The sequence below is a fragment of the Plodia interpunctella genome, chromosome 1 (assembly GCF_027563975.2).
Source record: "Plodia interpunctella isolate USDA-ARS_2022_Savannah chromosome 1, ilPloInte3.2, whole genome shotgun sequence".
NCBI classification, from domain to species: Eukaryota; Metazoa; Arthropoda; class Insecta; order Lepidoptera; family Pyralidae; genus Plodia; species Plodia interpunctella.
The window spans coordinates 11,731,477-11,749,604 of NC_071294.1; the positions used below are offsets into that span (position 1 = coordinate 11,731,477).

The window sequence follows — 18,128 nt, forward strand, 5'->3', positions numbered from 1 at the left end:
CGTGCCCTTACAAAACTAATTAGCGATTAGGAAACTTGTTTTGGGCTGTTGTGGTTTGGGAATTATGTTTTTCTACTTAAATATCGATTGGTAAATTGCTAAGGGATCGATTGGAATTCTTTATTTTTATTTAGAAATAAATATCTATTATTCATTTGTTGCCTAAGTAAACTAGCATGCAGCCCACCTGATGGTAAGTGGTCACCTCTGCCTGTAAACGCCCGTAACACTCGGGTGTCACACGCGCGACCGACCACAGAACCGACCCAGAATGAGAGCGTTACTTGTTGTTTTGACTTTTATTTTGTAATCTTTAGATGTATCTGTAACAATAGAAATCATCAACTTTGAATATAAGAAGGAAATATTATAATTATTTTCTAAACAAGTTTAGACAAATTAAAAAAACCCCCGACTTTCAATATTCATTTAGTTACAACTTTTGAATGGCTGCATCGATTTTCATGAAACATGGCTAAGAACACTCGGATAAAATTATTTATAACACAAAAAAAAAAACTTCATTCGTTTGGTCGTTTACGAAAAAGGTTCATTCGTTTGGGACCTACGATGCCACAGACAGATACACAGACAGACATGTTAAACTTATAACACCCCTCTTTTTGCGTCGGGGGTTAAAAATATGAGAACATCATTAAACCATGGATTGAGAGATAGCATATTCTAATTGAAAATATGACATATTATGATGATATAAGTAATTAATATCTGCGATTTTATTTGCATAAATCTGCACATTTATTGTACAGTCAATATCACATCGATCTAATGAAAGTAATGGCAAATTCACCTCTATTACTATCGCATAAAGATCAGTGTCAAACTTGGCATACCAGTTTACAGTGCAAGTGTGTCAAATCTTTCCGAAAGATCTTACGCGGAATTAGCTAGTTATATCCGGTATGGAGCGGTTATTATCAAAATTTAATTAATCAATATTAACGAATGATAATTAAGTATAATTATTTGTTGATTGGTGTGTGAACAGCAACGTAATTGATAATTGAATTTATGTTTACAATGTAAATGCTATTCAGACTGACAGCTTTTATGGCAGTTTCAGAATTTTACTTAAACTTTAGTTTCCATTTAAAAAAGTGATAAGAAAAATTAATATACACTAATTTCCCTCAAACACAATTGTATTGAGTTTTGTTTTATCTTTTTGTGGTATGGAAACCTAAACACGGAAACTAAACTAATTTTGTTCGCATTAATTTGTTAATTTTGAAATTTTAAAATACATATAATCTTACCTTCTATACTATTTAGCAGCCCATTTGGAGCTGTGTCTTCAATGTGAAGAACGCCAAAACGAAATCTTAAAAAAAAATTATTGTCGTTATGACTAAATAATAAATATTTACCGACTTGAAACATTCTTCATCTTCGTATTTATTCCTCCAAGAAACTCTAAAAAACTAAATTCTCCCTCTAACCACACTATAATCCTCATCCAACATTAAAGCAGTCCAAACGGCAACGCAAATGTTTACGTTACATTAAATTATCCTGATTGTATCTGTGTGCGTCACTCACACACTCAAACGCGCGAAATAAAGTGCGTACAATTACTCTAGGTGTCCGGATGAGCCCTGATTAGTGACGGTCAGGTGGGCGAAACGGTCGATAACTCACCCCCCGCCCCCTAACTAACCACCCTTTATTGCAGGGGGCGATCGCCTGAACTTAAGTATTGATTCGCGCGAAACGTGATTTGTACGCATTCATCTAGAGGTTGGCTTGCGGCTTCACTGAAACTTCATTGGCTGTTTTTCGTGTTTCCTCGCAATCCGTTGCGTGTTTTCTATTGCTGTTGTAAATTTTCTCGACATACATACAGAGCAATGTATGTTGAACGTTTTGGTTTGTTAGATTTAGTAGTTAGTTTATTGCATCCGGGTTAGGGGATGGTGTTTACGCGCGAACCGCGGTCAATAGGGCCGCACCTACCCCCGTTGTCTTCGGTAATGCTCGTCCGACACGACATCTGCCGACTTATTGCCGAAACTGCGATGTTTTATTTGCTAAGTGGTTGGGTATAGTTGGGTGTATCCTAATTGACGGGCCGGTATTAAAATGGCGTTGCGCTGCTTGATTTCACGATTTGCCGTATTTAGGTCGGCAATAAAGCGCGTATGAAAGTATTTTTTTGTTACTGATGTCGTGCGCCTGCTCAATCGTGGATTAAACTACTCTTATTTATCACCTTCCTATCCTTGGCCCCATTTTTATGAAGTCGATGCTTGTTTTATGGGGCAACTGGCATCCTTACAAATTATAAAACAAAGTCCTCTAAGCGATAAACTCAATAACTACTAAACGGATTTTCATGCGGTTTTCACTAATAGATAGTGTGATTCCTGAGGAAGGTTTATGTGTATAATTTACACCACAGCAGCATATAATATTCTCACCAATTAAAACATTTCTCAAAACAACAATGAGAAAACTATTCATTTCAAAATGGCAGTGTCATAGGAGATCGCATTACAAAAAAACATGTTACAAATAAGTAAATTCGTTGACCTCGCCGTTCACGAAATGATAATAAACTGTGAAATTAACTATTACCATAATTAGAACATCCCACGCGACGATTCTCTGAATAAATAAGCGATTTGCGCATTTTTTTTTCATTTCGTAAAATTAACAGGTTGTTCCACAAAACCAGTAAGTGTTATAAAACAAAGTGATTCGTTGTTTCTGTCTTTCTAAATATAACGTGATGAAATCGTACTGCAAGACAGATTGCTCAGGTATAGACCATCCCCTTTCTGATATATTATTCTCTATGTGTATTGATTTATTGGTATAAAAAAGCTGTTGCAGAAGGGGTAAACCCAAGAAATTCTGGCTTGATGTCATCAAGGATGATAAGCGCGCCAATGGTCGACAACAAAGGGACGCCGATGACCGTGCGAAGTGTAGAAAAAGTATGAAAGCGGTCCCTGGGCTGGGGAAGACGCTCAGATGAGAGAGAGAGAGAAAGAGAGAGAGATCATTGGTTATCAAACTTTTTCGAAGATGGATTCTTTTAACGGACCCCTAATTAAAACTTGTTACTGTACAGTCAACAGCACATCAAGTTACCCCACATGAATCGAGTTTGCAATAATAATAGCAATGAATTTGGGTAGGTTGATGTGCTGTTGACTGTACTTAAGTAACAGTTGATATTATTGTTAGACTTTCGATATATATTTTTTTGAATTTTTTTTTGAACATTTATGTAAATCATATTATAATAATAATAATAAATAAATAAATATTTTAGGACAGATCACACAGATTGAGCTAGCCCTAAAGTAAGTTCGAGACTTAGACGAGATACTAACTCAACGATACTATATTTTATAACAAATACATATATAGATAAACATCCAAGACTCGGGCCAATCAGAAAAAGATCATTTTCCATTATGACCCGACCGGGGATCGAACCCAAGACCTCTCGGTTCAGTGGCAAGAACTTTACCACTGCGCCACCGAGGTCGTCAAAGTATTATTAATAGTAATATAAAATAGCCTTATTGTTTACAATGCTATCTCGTTGGTACCATTTTTAACATTACCAATATTTTAACGAAGCTCTAACCGATGCTGTGCGGGCCTCCAGGGCTACGCGAACAAAATCTAGACAATAATAGCCTAGCTGATTATGGCTTAAAAATTTCGAAACAAACTGGCGTTTCCTGAGCATCGATATCAACTTTTGATACATGTCATTTACGTTTACGACAGCGAAGGTGAGTGCACGCATATATTACAGACGGTCACGGCTTAACCCAACAAAACTGTACTTCTGAACACTACTGGCCAAACTGGTCGCCAATTAAACTAGTATATATATATAAAAGAAGAGATATGTTTCCGGTGCGGTATGACGGTGGTCGGGTGAAATCTTCGTAATCACCGGCTAATTAGATTCGAGAGTAGGCCGTTTCATCGTCTGGCCATTGATTTATTGTTTGTCTAGAAAGTGGTGGCTTTATGATTTCGTGACTGTCTGTCTGTCCTGTAAATGATAGTGAATGAAAGAAAGAGGGAAAAGAGTATTTGAGTATATGAGTTTATTCAAAGAAAAAGCTAAACTTATTATTTTATCTATTACAGTAATTAATAAGTTTATTTGTTAGACAAATTAAAAAAAAAAAACTTGACTTCCAATATTCATTTCGCTAAAACTTTTGAACGGCTGAACCGATTTTCATGGCTAAGAACACTCTGGATAAAATTATCTATGACACAAAAAAAAAACTAAACGAAAATATTATAATTCATTTGGGAGCTGCGATGACACAGACAGACACGATAAACTTATAACACCCCTCTTTTTGCGTCGGGGATTAAAAAAACTGTCAAACTCTTTAAATTACAACAATGATTGATTTTATCGAAGTCTTTTAGAATTTTTAATAAATCATTTAAAGTATATCATGGCTTAATCTCTAATGAACCGATAGTGATGAAATTTGGAAGAACCGCGGTTAAGGTGGATTTACTTATTTAGTATATATACTATGTTTATGTCACAATGAGGGAATCAGCAAAGTTTTCATTCACTCATACCATGGGCGAAGCTGCGGGCTAAAGCTAGTATGACATTACGATGATGACGATGTGTTTATGAACCTAGAGTATAGCAAAGAATGATTTGATTTTACATAAAATAGTGGAATATGATTCATTTTGTATTTCTATATGCAACGAGTCGATTTTTAAAGACATATATATATATATATATATATATATATATATATATATATATATATATATATATCCATACGGATATATATATATATATATATATATATATATACATATATATATATATATATATATATATATATATATATATATATATATATATATATATATATATATGTATATATATATATATATATATATATATATATCCGTATGGATATATATATATATATATATATATATATATATATATATCCGTCTTTATTTGCCCACTTTTACATAACTAATTACGTCTGAATGCATTCTCAAAGTTTAGATTGCACGCAATATAAATACTATTTTAAAAACACATTTATTTACCCCGTTCTACACGCTAACATATTTGGCGTGTGTTATCTGTGCCATGCTTAATTTTAATCCAAATTGTCACAGATAACGGTGATTCCGGCAGATGCGTTTCTTTGTAGAAATTAGAGGAGCTATCGTGTTTATAGAGCGAGTAATCTATAACGTCACCAATCATTACTGCTGAATTAACAGAGATAGGAAAGCATTACACAGACCAAACTACAGTGAGTAAGATGAGATCGGCAAATAGTTGTGTTTTTTAATATTTGTGAAATTGTTTATTGATTTTTTTTATACACATGCCATCACATTCAAATTCAACTTTTTTTATTCAACTTAGAATGATATTGACGCCAAAAACTTACTCGAAATTAAGCTTTAGCTGTTTGTCCTTGTCTCTCTTTACGATATTTGCCACCACGAGAGCTCTACTACAGATTGATAAGGCACTCTACTGAAATCTTAATGTTGAATGTTAATCAGCGACTTGTTTTGACGAAATCCAAGTTATTACCATATCCGAGCATACGACAGTCTTCTAATGTGACAGGGAAATAAAGAGAGACGGACAAAAATTAGCATTTCTGTCTGCGTGAATTTTAAAATTACAAAGAAATTTCAATTTAGATTTGTCTGGTAATGTCTTGTTGCCTAACATACTGCTATTGACCAGGTTATATAACACATATATATTCATCTTCATAGTCGTATTCCTCATGGCTGAGGGTCGTGGTCATTACGTGGAATGAAACACATATAACGACTTTCCCGGCATTATTAATGGAGTGGTTTGCCATTGCCTTCTCCATTTCACACGCAAGTTAATAATCAACCAGTGTGCAGATTTCCTCACGATGTTTTCCTTCGCCGGAAGCAAGTGGTGGTCGATGAAAACTAATGGTATATAAACTCATGTGGGACGAGTAGGATTCAAACCTGGGACCTTTCGGTTAACAGGCGGACATCTTAACCATTACACCACCAACCGCACACCACACCCCACCTACATATCAAAGGGTGCTTTTATGGATAAAAGAAAAAAAAGGTAAAAGTATTAATGATATAATTAATTTCAATTTTTTCCGAAGGTTGACTGACGGTGAATGCTTTTAGCATCAAGTCCGCTTTTTACACCTTATTGTTGGTAGATAAAGTTTGAATATATAAATAACAGCTGTGTTGTACAAGCAGGGCAGAATGACTGAAGAGAGAGAGAGAGAAAGAGAGAAATGATACATCCTCTAAACCTTTTTTACATGTCTTGCAAATACAAATCTACTTTCTAATATTGAACAAATGGAAGTATTTTTATGACGATAAAAGTATGTACTTTTCAATAATTTTATATGGTCATCCTGCTATCATTCTCTTAATATTAATGAGTAATTATAAAAATATCTTAATTATGTCCAAATGTTCGGTTATTAATTTTAATATGTTCTCAGCCAAAATCTTAACTTGTAATGGTATTTTAATGAATCGTTACGAAATATTGTTTCAATAAACGTAAGATTAACATCAGTTCTACGGTTCTTCAGTTTACGATGTTGTCCAATTTGTTCCTTTTTGATTTGGAGAGATAGTAGACACGTGGAAATTTCACATCAGGTCAAGGACTTTTGAAATTTAACCACAAGATACCCCGTGTCCTCATTGCGACGTGATGCATTGTGATATGATAATAATTGTTAAAGACATTGTACAAAATACGGTATCCGTACTTCCATATTCTTCCGTTCGCTTTCACGGTTAAACGTTTTGACCGATTTTTATGAAATTTGGTGTGCATGTTTTAACCCTCGTCCAAACATAGGCTACGTTTTTTTCAAAAATTGACCTCCTAATAACTAAAATGGAGAGTGTACGTTTGAAATACATGTTAAAGAGATAACCAAAGACGACTTAATTGACTATCACACAAAAATATTAGTCTTAGAAATTAATCTGGCATCGGTAAACACATTAATCGCAAAAAATATTATTATGCTCTCAGAAGTTGCGGGAAACTATTTTACGCTGACGAAGTCGCGGATAAACAGCTAGTCACAAGAATTTATATCGTTTCGTAAAAGTTGATGGTAGGATGCTGGCTGCCAGTCAGTTGAGGCGGATGACATGGTGATCGTGGCGTAGACAATATCACCTAGTCTCTACGACCGTGCACTTTCCGTCCCCTCGTGCGTCAGTAATTAATGGTGTTTCTTCGTCGGTGGCATGATTAATTGATTAATTATATAGTTTGTAATTAATTTGCGTCTGGAAGTCTACCGTCGCACACTGATTGCTTTGGTTCGAACTCACATTCATGTTCAGTTACACACTGACGTTTAGGAGTCACTTTCATCTTAACGTAACCCGTCTGTGCATATAACGCTGGAACTCGGGGCCCGCTACGCTCCTTTTTCATCAATAATTGAACAGAGAGAGAAATTTCTATATACAAAATGCCTACGCTATTACGCTCAAATATATAAGGACAAATCACACAGATTGAGCTAGCCCCAAAGTAAGTTCGAGACTTGTGTTATGGGATACTAACTCAACGATACTATATTTTATAATAAATACATATATAGATAAAGGTCTAAGACCCGGGCCAATCAGTAAAAGATCATTTTCCATCATGACCCGATCAGGGATCGAACCCGGATCTCTCGTTTCAGAGGCAAGCACTTTACCACTGCGCCACCGAGATCGGTCGCTTGCTTCACTGAACTCAATTTTTGTAACTCATATTTCTGATTAATATCTATCAAATATATAGATGTAGTGAATTACCATAATTTAATTAATCAATGATTATTTTGAATCAAATTATGGCCAATTAAAAATATTAAGATGTCATGAGAAAAAGTTAGAAGGTGGATTAAAATCTTAATTTAAAACGACATTTTATTAGTTAATGATTTATTTAAAAAATTATTAAAAAAATTGTGTACAGATAGATACGGATAAAGCCAATAGGAGCCTATTTTTTACACAAAATTGTGACAGTAGTGACTATTTCATGCCAAAATGCAACGGTAAAGCCAACAGGAGCCTATTTTTTACATAAAATTGTGACAATAGTGACTATTTCACGCCAAAATATAACGGATTTCGATGAGGAGAATACTCTGGGTGCAGTACTTTCATACCAAAATCTCTAAATTCTGTTCATATTCATATCATAACCGTTGGGCCAATTTAAGTGAAACCTGGAATAGAAATAGATAATTATTTGAAATCATACATAGGCTACCGCGAGCGAAGCTGCGAGCACCAGCTAATCTTATAAAAATATTTTTTTTACCCAAAGAACCTCTGCTTTATACTATAATTTATTCCGTCTAAGACTGGCCAGAGGGGGTGCGGGGCGCCCGGGGCCGGCGATGAAAAATGTTGCAATTAGCTTCGCAGACAGTGAAAAACAAGTGCGCTCCATCTAGCGACGCCAGTCGATACTGATGGAAGGGGCCCTACCACTGGTTCATATAATTTATATTATTTTTTTTTTTTTAAAAATACCAACAGCTTGTGGAAAAGTCTCTTTTCTGAGCGTTTTCTCGGTATCTTCATTAGCATTTGAACGTCGAAGCCGTTCGTCAGAGACTGCTTGCGTGGAAAAGTAATTTTGTTAATACAACTACTTTATCACCTAAGTAATTTTGCCATTTTGCTATCAATTATTGAAATGGAGAAGTCCATTTCAGTAATTTATACATCATTGTGCAGGTTTCCTCACGATGTATCATGCAGCGGGAGCGGGTTGTTATGCCCGACCGCCATAATCGGAAGATCTTCTCGACAAACCAAGTATGTGCGTGGGGACGCCACATTTTACTTCAAGGGAAGCAAACGGTCTAACAACTGCAATAAATGAGTCAGATGAATATACAATCTCATGTCACACGAGTAGTATTTTTCGATCAGAGTCGTGCGTTTGACCACTGGCCATCACCGCATCATTATTTAGAAAACAATTTGTGAATTGGATTACTTACAGCGGACCCTGAGCACCGACGCTTAACATCTGAAAACTAACTAACCGGGAAAACGGTCAGATAAGAGAGTGCGGGTTAGATTATTTATAGACTAACTTTCTTTAAGTTGTTATTTAAACGCATTGTCAATTTAGTCCCCATCTCCCCTCAGTAAAAGCTTCTTAATACAGTAAGTACATTCACCTTACCCTAGTAATGACATGCTAATTTACCCCTCAACAATGTGGTGGTGCAATGTCCTGGCAGTCGAGCTAAGGGGCGCGGATTTGGTGTCCATATGTAAATTACGTGGACAAATTAAAAATATAGGGCATTTAGAAGATAGGATTTATTTCACTTCTTGTGAAATAAAGTCAGAGTTAGATAAACAATTTTGAGGATTTTTTTATTTGTTATTTATTTCTTTTTGATGACATCTTGATTGATCTTCGTGGGTTTCATTGGACAGTAGTCAGGAGTTGATAAAAAATGATTTTATGTCAGGAATCATAAAATCATTTTTTAAAAGACCCTACGAATGAGTTTGATTTTATATTTAAAGTAGAGTCTACCTTAAATATCAGTAAGAACATACATTTTATTTACAAGAAAAAGTAATAAACGTGATTGCTTCTTACATCTCCCTAACACAGGACACACAACTATCAGATAACGGTGGACCACTCCAATCAATCTTTAATTTCGCTAGTAATAAATCAATAAATTCGCCATTAATTTCGCGTACCGCTCCATCTTGGAGGTTGTTAAATAATGGACAGCCATCAGGTTTCATTAACGTGAGGGCGCCACAGGCGGCCGGCGGCCGGGCGCCTGCAAAAATCAATACTTACGACAACACCCGAACCGATCCGAAACGCTCCGGACTTAGCCGATCATTCCCGAACGCGCGCCGCACATGTCAAATGTCACCGTGATAGTCCCACAGCCTTCAGGCCTCCCTGAAAACCGTGAAAAATAAGATAAAAGTGCATTTCGATTCGGTAAAGTGATAAACTTTGCTGTAGTGTGCTTGTGTAGAGTGATTTTTGCCCGTGATAACTGTAAATTGGACTTGTGTGTTGTGTAAGTATTGCGCTTTGTGACAGAGATATTGATAGTTTTTTAACATTACATGAAACTTCTAAATTCTGTACTTGTAGATAACAATAAAATGACGTTATTTCTTCATGAAAATAGTTGGATAAAACGTTGATTCAGAACAAAATATTCGATTCAGTGGTCCATTGACAGCATCCAAGTGCTATCACTTTGCTTTGAAATTTTCTTTTTTGTGATAAAAATTTGACATTATTGATAAAGCTTTGTTTTATTGTGTATTTAATGTAGCTTATTTATAAAAAGGGAGAACTGTGAAAGATTTTAATAGAATTACAGGATAGCCTTCAGTGCGCATGTCCTGATAACGACCTGCTCTGCGTCATGTCATGTTTTCGTCTGTAATTTTCTATTTTGGGCATGTTTTTATCAATAAGTTCATTATGAAGAGATTTTACATGCTTGAGATGGCACTCTTTACTTATAATTCGGTATTATTTATTTTATTAGGTATTTACTATATTATTCGATTTGCATTTTTTTTACACTGAAAGGTATAATGGTGGTTTAATTTTAAACAGTTCTTTGAATTTTCCTCGTTAGATAAAGGTATGCATCAAATTCCAGAAATATATATGAGATCTGAAAAAGTGCATAAGATGTGACCTTGGCCTATCTGTGCATGTAACTACTGCAGTTGCGGCAACCATTTTCACTTGAACCCTACCTAATAGTAACTTACCTGTTAACACTTCATTTAGTAGTGAAAAGAGGGGGGCGGAGTAGGTCTCTGTTGGTTGGTCGGTCTAATGTCAAAGTGACAGATGAAGCGTGATGATTTGAAAATAGAATCTTGGGGATTCTTTATATAGAGTTTTCAATGACGTTGGTATTTTGCTTACGTGAGTGCTCTGAGCATGTAAGTACTTACCCTAGTGTATATGTAAAACCTACGTTTTATTATAAGTATCTTATCTTGTTAGATTACTTTTAGTATGTTTGAATATGATGAGTACTTGAGTGATTGCTTTTCTCAAGCTACAAATAACTATGGATAATTTTTGTTATTATTAAAATATTCAAGCCGGACCACTGTGCTTCCAAGTATTCCTTCACCGCTCCTCAAATTGTTAAACAAAACTTTCACGTTACTAGAAGTGAATGTTAAATTGATATTTATTATATTTAACAAATGGCTGACGACACTTACTGGTCATCGGACCGCGACCCCGAGGTTAACGGCGCGTTTGAAAGTTGTTTACTTGATCGTGTGTAGGTATGTTTGTGCGATATGATCTCAAAAAGCTCTTATTACAAATAGACATGTGAATTTATTGGACAAATAGCTGATTTATTATTTTTGTGACTAAATTTGTGTAGGTAATTTTGAGTTTAACTTAACAATAATTTCCATATTCCACCTTTTCATTTAATTTCAAATAACTAAATAAAATATTAGGTTTATCGTATCATATTTATTTATCTCTTTTTATTATCCAGCTAATGCTTCTTTTTTCCATTTTCTTTCGCGGGTCTACTAGAAGACATTTCTTAAGAAATAAATAACACCCTTGTACTTCGTTTTCTATATGTAAGTGTTATAATCACACTGTTATGTTGTGTGCACAAATTAATAAATAAAAATTGCTCAATAAAGATTTACCCCCAAAAATATAATGAAATTGTTCCAGCGCGGCGCGTGAGCCGTGCCTGGCATGCGCCGGCGGCGCTAAGTGATGAGCGCGGCGCGCGCGCCTGAGCCCCGCGACCCACCGCGCCAGCCGCGCCGCTCCCAACCGCACCAGGTAAGTAGGGGCGTAGTTAGGGAGGGGTAGACAGGGAAAACCCTCGATTATATTGTATTTGTCTACCCTGAACTTAGAACCTAAATATTAGTTTCTTCGACGCGTCTTAGAAGCTTGTGCTGTGGCGCTTTTTATATTAAAAGCGCCACAAGCTATGAAACTTATCAGAAATAGTTTAAGAGTAAACGACCGCTTTTCTAGGGGGGCAGATACCTCTTACCGCTACTAGCTTGATACGCGACAAGAGACAATCGGAGGTTACACGTGTTGTACTAATTTGTTAATTTGTTTGGAAATTAATATGGATTGTCAAGATATGATAGACAAGGTTGTGTCAGTTTAGGAACTGGCTCTATGCTAAGGCCGATGTTCAACTGATGGCGCCGGTTGTAGCACATGTGTGCCTGTCTGGGTAATAAACGAGCGCTGATACGTGTGCGGCGCCCCTATATATCTAGTGCATGGATGCCCTTAACGCCGGCATTGTATAAAATTTTAGTTTACACTGTCAGGAATGTCTTTCATGATAGAGCATAGATTTTATTGTATGAGTGATCTACCAGCCTAAACAACAGCAACAACAACAACCTAAACAAATTCGACTGTGAGAGGAAAATAAATTACCACAATGCAATCCTGTGTATCCTACTTATTCCCAGTGGAACCAGTAAAATTTTCTAACGTAACGTTAACGTTAGTATGTCTAGATACTTTTTCCCACGAACGAAAGGAAATACTTATACCTTTTGTGAGACAATACCAACATGGTAATTGATCATCTACCTAATAGCGACTATCTGCTACGAAAAGTCGTAGTAAATTCGTAGCAGATAAACGTGTCGTAGCAAAATCTCGTAGGTCGGTGAGAATGACATCACAAATTCGCTATTCGTATCATTTTTGTAGCTAAGTACATTAAGTGTTGCAATAACTATACATAGTTTTATGTAAAGTGGTAACTCATTTTAATAAATTTATATGAAAAAACCAAAACGTATCCAATTTAGTTATAATTACCCAGTTACATGAACTTGTTCTCATTTGTGTCAAGTGCAGTACCACAAAAATGTCAAAAAATAATTTGGTACTACGAAGTACCTGCTAATTCCATGGTCAAAACTTTATCCTTGTTGTCATTGATTATGAGACGTACCGATATTGTAATCAATTCTAATAAAATATATATAACTTAGCCACATATGACGTGGCTGGAAAAACCGTGATGTCTGTCTTTATATTAACCAGATCAATGTTGGTACATTGCGTTACTAATTCCACTTAGGTGTGAATATTATTTATCTTAATGATAGCACGGAGATTTCTGTGTCATCATAAAATCTACTTTATTAATAGATTAATTTATTTTTATAATTTTGCTTCATTTACTTATGCTTTTTTGGTAAACGTACAACAGGCGGACTTAATGCTAAAGGCATCAACGGTCAAGCTTATTTATCTTTAAGATAATCGTTATTTTTATAATAGTACTTGATTTTTTTAAATAATTGTTTTAAAATTTAAAAAAACTTAAAAACGGTTTATTAGATAATAATTTAGGGATTGTACTTCATACACAGAACAGACAGAAATCGAACATTGATCTCTATATTATATTATCAAAGCAAAATTTTGATATTCATAGCGCAAATAGTAAAAACTGGATGGACTTAAACTCTTTTTACGTCAAAATAAATTCACTATTAATTAACGTATTTGTTAAATCACAAAGAAAGTAACTATTTGAGTTGAAAACGTAGGGTTTTTTATATGTAATTTGTGACTCAGCAAGCGTTAATAATGAAATCGTCCGGCAATTATTCGATAATTCTCTATGATTTTGGACAGTACCGTGGTTGTTCAGTGAATGTACCTACATCGCCATTATCTTTTCGCGGTATTTATTTAATTGTTTGACATTCGCAAATTGCGGGCAAGCCTTCAAAGCAATTAATTTCCACCATTTGACAACAAAAACATATTATTACTTGATTTGATTTTATATAGAAAAAAGAAAAATAACAAAATTTTATAATTTTATTCAAATAAATATCGGAAAACGTAAATACCTCTAAATTAACATATGTTATAACATAATATTATATTTAATTTACGGAAATTTTAAGATTGGTGATTTTTGTACTGTATTACTTGTATTTTGTATAATTTATTTTTAGTTAATACATTTTTATATTTAAAAAAAACATGGGTAAAAGCTGAATTATCTTATTGTTATATTCTAAAACAAAAATACAAACATATGTTCATATATATGACTATTGTTAATCAAATTCCACTAATTAAAGAACACAGAGACTGGTGTCGCGTGCTTTTCTCAATTCTATTCGAGTGAGGTCATTCGATTCTTAGAAAGTCTATGGACATTAATTCCGCAAATGTAAAGAGGCTATTTTATTTATATCTCTATAACTGAGAATGTGGGTGTATAATAACAAGTAATAAACGTTTATCAAAGGTTGACATAAAAACCTTTCTACAGCGTGCCTACTACGAGGAGATAAGGTACTGCGCGACGAAACGAGTTCGTATCGTGTTTCGTGGGATATAAAAATGTGTTAAATTAAGTATTGATAAAAATGTTTGCGTATAAAGATTAGACTCCGCTCGTATTACTGTTTTCATTGCGCAAATGATGTGAGAGGGGATTTTCCCATATGGTTTGATTGAGGAGATTTACATAACTATTATGAGTGTGTGATTTGATCAAATATGTATGACTTTGGACATTATTTCAACTAAAAAAATATATTTACGAATTGAAATTATTTTCAAGAACTAGATTTGAATGCTTCCCTCGGGAAAAATATATTTGTTGCGAATACCGATTTTCTTGTAAGTTGTTATATTTTCAAATTGGATCTCTGAATCATTTTATGCCATTTTGATTGCTCTTCAAGAAGAAGAAAAACGGACGGCATAAACGTTATAAACGTGACGTCGCTCGACGTTTTCGTTTCGGAGTAATGCCCTGATATTAACATATTCGCGCCTTCTTATCAACGAAAGGTTGCCTCGCGTCGGATTAAGATTTGTGGTTCCATTTTTTATCACGTCTCATTCAGATGGCCCTATAATCAGTCTTGCTATAATTTCACTTTTTCTAATTAATTGGTTTATTTTTGTTGGGGAAAAGCTAAGTGTGATTTACGATAGAATTTCGCGAGATATTATCAAGACGTCCGCCGTCTTGAGGATATGCGAGTGATTTTAATTTATTTATCTAACAAGTTGTATGTTTTATGGAATTTTGTTGTGTTTCATTTCATGTTCTTATGATTTTGTTACTCTAGTGTGAATTGTAGTATTTTATTTTATACATTGAGGTAACAAACTGTAGAGCTCACAGACAATTGAGTTAAGGTGGGAGCATATCGATATTCGAATAGTGGATTCATGTGGTACAACTAAATGAACTCACTCTCTCATTACCGCGTGTTCCCGGTTTCATTCGGAGCTGTGAAGCCCCAAAGCCCAGAGTTAGCGTAAAAAAAATGCCATTGTAAATCCATATAAATGTGGAAGATTTGGCTATGATTTTACTGGCCGCTCGTGTGACGTGAACACTCTTAGGGAATTCTTTCGTTGCCTATCAGCTGTTAAGGCTTAGTCGCTTCGTACGACACCCACGGGAGGAGTCCTATTCCAGGGCGGAACCACACGCCACACACCAATTATGAACTATTGATTTTTTTTTACCACGGTTTCGTTTGCGTGTAAGTATTTCACACGGGAATATTGCTTTGATGTTGGATGGAAGATAGCTACATGCTACCTTCTCCGTACTTCTTACTATATGTATGCAAGATATCCAAAAAAAATTGTTCAGTAAATAGATATATTAGCGTGAAGAGGTAAAAAACCAACTTACTTTAATATTCATAATATTAATTAGGTGTGCTTAGGATAATCCAATTTAAAGAAAAAACAATACAGAAAAATGTAAGAAACAAGTATAAAAGTTTCACATGCTTTATGCGTAAGAGCAACGTGCTATACGAATAATTATGAGCTTATGTTTTATCCAAAAACGTAAAAAGTCCTGTTATAATTTACATACTAAAATTTCCATTCGGTTTTGCATATTCAAACGTTACAGTTCCAAAGAACAGTTCATTCATTATAATCCGATTTGTGGTTCGAACGTGATGATGAATGAATGATAAGTGGGTCCCCCCCCCCCTCCTTCGTGACGAATGATCATTTGGGGGCGTGGCCTGCGCCTGAGCATTGTTGAGCGCTAATATGAGTAGCTGTTATATTATGTGGCGATATATTTATGTACGAATGTGTGAAGCTGAATTCAACATAGTGTATATGTCAATATATTCAAGTCAATTAAGTATGTATAGTATAAATAAATATATAAAAATAATTATTGCAATAAAATGATGGCACATTTAGAAAAGTCGTACTCCGTTGCTTCGACGCCAGTCGATAGACAACGCAGAAATTGTATGAAGTTTCGACGTAGAACGTAACGGATCTTCAACGTGTTGTGTCATCTCAACGGCGCACCACTGAGCAATGGGGCATGGCTCTGAGTCTTAACGTATGAAAACATCCAACTGCGAACTGTGCTTACTAACCCCTACTTAATAAATAATTTCAAAGTTTACTTCTATTTAAAAATACGTATTACGTAGATATTTAGTTAGATATCAAGCAACAGCAGACAAAGCATAATAATCTGACAATTCTCGAGTTAGATTCCTGGAGTTATCGCGAAATCGTCGGCTTTTTGCGTGTGTTACGTAAGAATAGCGAACATAACTGTGCCGGGAACCGAACCTGCATACCGCGCCGCCGCATAATTCAGTAGCTTCGCAGAACCAAACATTGATCTTTGAAAATGTAGATTCACACGTGTGCCACGTGTGAATTCAAATTCAAATCATTTATTCAGAAATTAGTGGCACTTTTTCACGTCAATTTAAATAGTTATATTAAATAGTTTAATAGTCTCACAAGCTACAAACTACTGGAATTGAATATACCTAATATATAAGTGAAGTATCCTTTACGCGTATACGCGGCTGCATTCTTATACGTGACATAACATATACATACAGCCCTCGTCTTATGTAAACCAGCAAATTATGTAGGGAACAAATGTCTGTGGTGATTTTCTCGCTGCGGCCGCGATATCATTATAATTTTCCAAATCTTAACAAAGTTAAGAATTAAATTTTCTATCTGACTTTAAGATAATTATACTATACTGTGGTAAGTGTATTTTTATGAATGACTGGAAATGATTCCTTCCTTAAGAAAATTGACGGATCGTAATGACACCGCGGCCGCAGCGGTCGCAACGCTCTGCAAACCATCCTATGCCACTTCTATTTAGTCTGGTCTTAGTTTGATGTCGTCAAAGATGATATGCGTGCCAATGATCCGATAACTAGGGATGCCGAAGATCGTGCGAAGCGAAGGAGAAAAAGTAGAAAAGCGGCTCCAATGCTCAGGTGAGAGAGTGAGAGTGTAAAATAATTTGGAGAAAAATTTGCGATTGGGCGCGGCTCCGTCCGCGGCAATAAATAACCTATGTCACTGTCCACCCTTCCAACTATCTCCACAAAAAAAGTATGGATTTATATATGTTAATAAAATTGTATCTATATGGGCGACAGAAAAACCTCAGAGTGGGGTGTAATTTATATTTATTTTATTGGAATGTTATTTATTTATCATATAGTACCTAATAGTAATTTTATCCGTTTGCGCCAGATGAAACATGGCACATCGTAGAAAAGTCTGCGAATCTATAGACTGCGTAGAACACGGTCATAGACGATAGTAGTAGATCTATAGACGGTCTATTCCGTTGTCTGTGGTCTATTCATATAAGATCAGTGCCACCAAAACAGCCGCAATAAATTCGGGCGCTCATTATGCGGTACTGTCTACATTCTTGTACGGCTCTGACAAAAAGTTCTCTATTGTCTGAGATGAAGGGTGAATGTGGACGGTTACCTTTATTATAGTGTGGGTTGCACCAATCAACTTCGACGTTAACTTTAATCTGTGCAAAATAATGCAAAGTTCGCACATTTTCTCTGTTCGGCGACGGCGGCGTGCAGGTTAAATTTAAAATTTAATCAAATTCGTTTGCCGCAACCGACTCTTATCATTTTTCCGACTAGAGTTACGGCTGTTTTGTACAGTTCTGATGTTTGTGGTCTTTTCCTGTATCTAATTCTGGCGTTTG

General features: G+C 35.3%; 1 protein-coding gene and 1 long non-coding RNA gene across 13 annotated transcripts in view; one reads left to right on the forward strand and one right to left on the reverse strand.

The window, feature by feature from the left end:
• Nucleotides 1-8,020: 8,020 nt before the first annotated feature.
• LOC128674846 (uncharacterized) overlaps nucleotides 8,021-18,128 on the reverse strand; it is a 93,312-nt gene continuing 83,204 nt past the window's right edge. Inside the window, exons 2-3 of the long non-coding RNA XR_008405208.2 lie at nucleotides 9,893-10,000; nucleotides 8,021-8,276 (exon numbers count right to left, since the gene is read on the reverse strand). This is a non-coding gene — a long non-coding RNA (uncharacterized LOC128674846). The remainder of the gene's footprint in view (nucleotides 8,277-9,892; nucleotides 10,001-18,128) is intronic.
• Nucleotides 9,956-18,128, forward strand: part of Ca-beta (Ca2+-channel-protein-beta-subunit) — a 136,129-nt gene continuing 127,956 nt past the window's right edge. For 6 of the 12 annotated variants that reach the window (XM_053752774.2, XM_053752257.2, XM_053752439.2 and 3 more), the window contains exons 1-2: nucleotides 9,956-10,124; nucleotides 11,789-11,902. In XM_053752774.2, the coding sequence (XP_053608749.1) occupies nucleotides 11,834-11,902 (69 nt within the window). In that variant the 5' untranslated portion in view covers nucleotides 9,956-10,124; nucleotides 11,789-11,833. The remainder of the gene's footprint in view (nucleotides 10,125-11,788; nucleotides 11,903-18,128) is intronic. The other 6 variants (XR_008405189.2, XR_008405188.2, XM_053752350.2 and 3 more) reach the window with 1 other exon arrangement.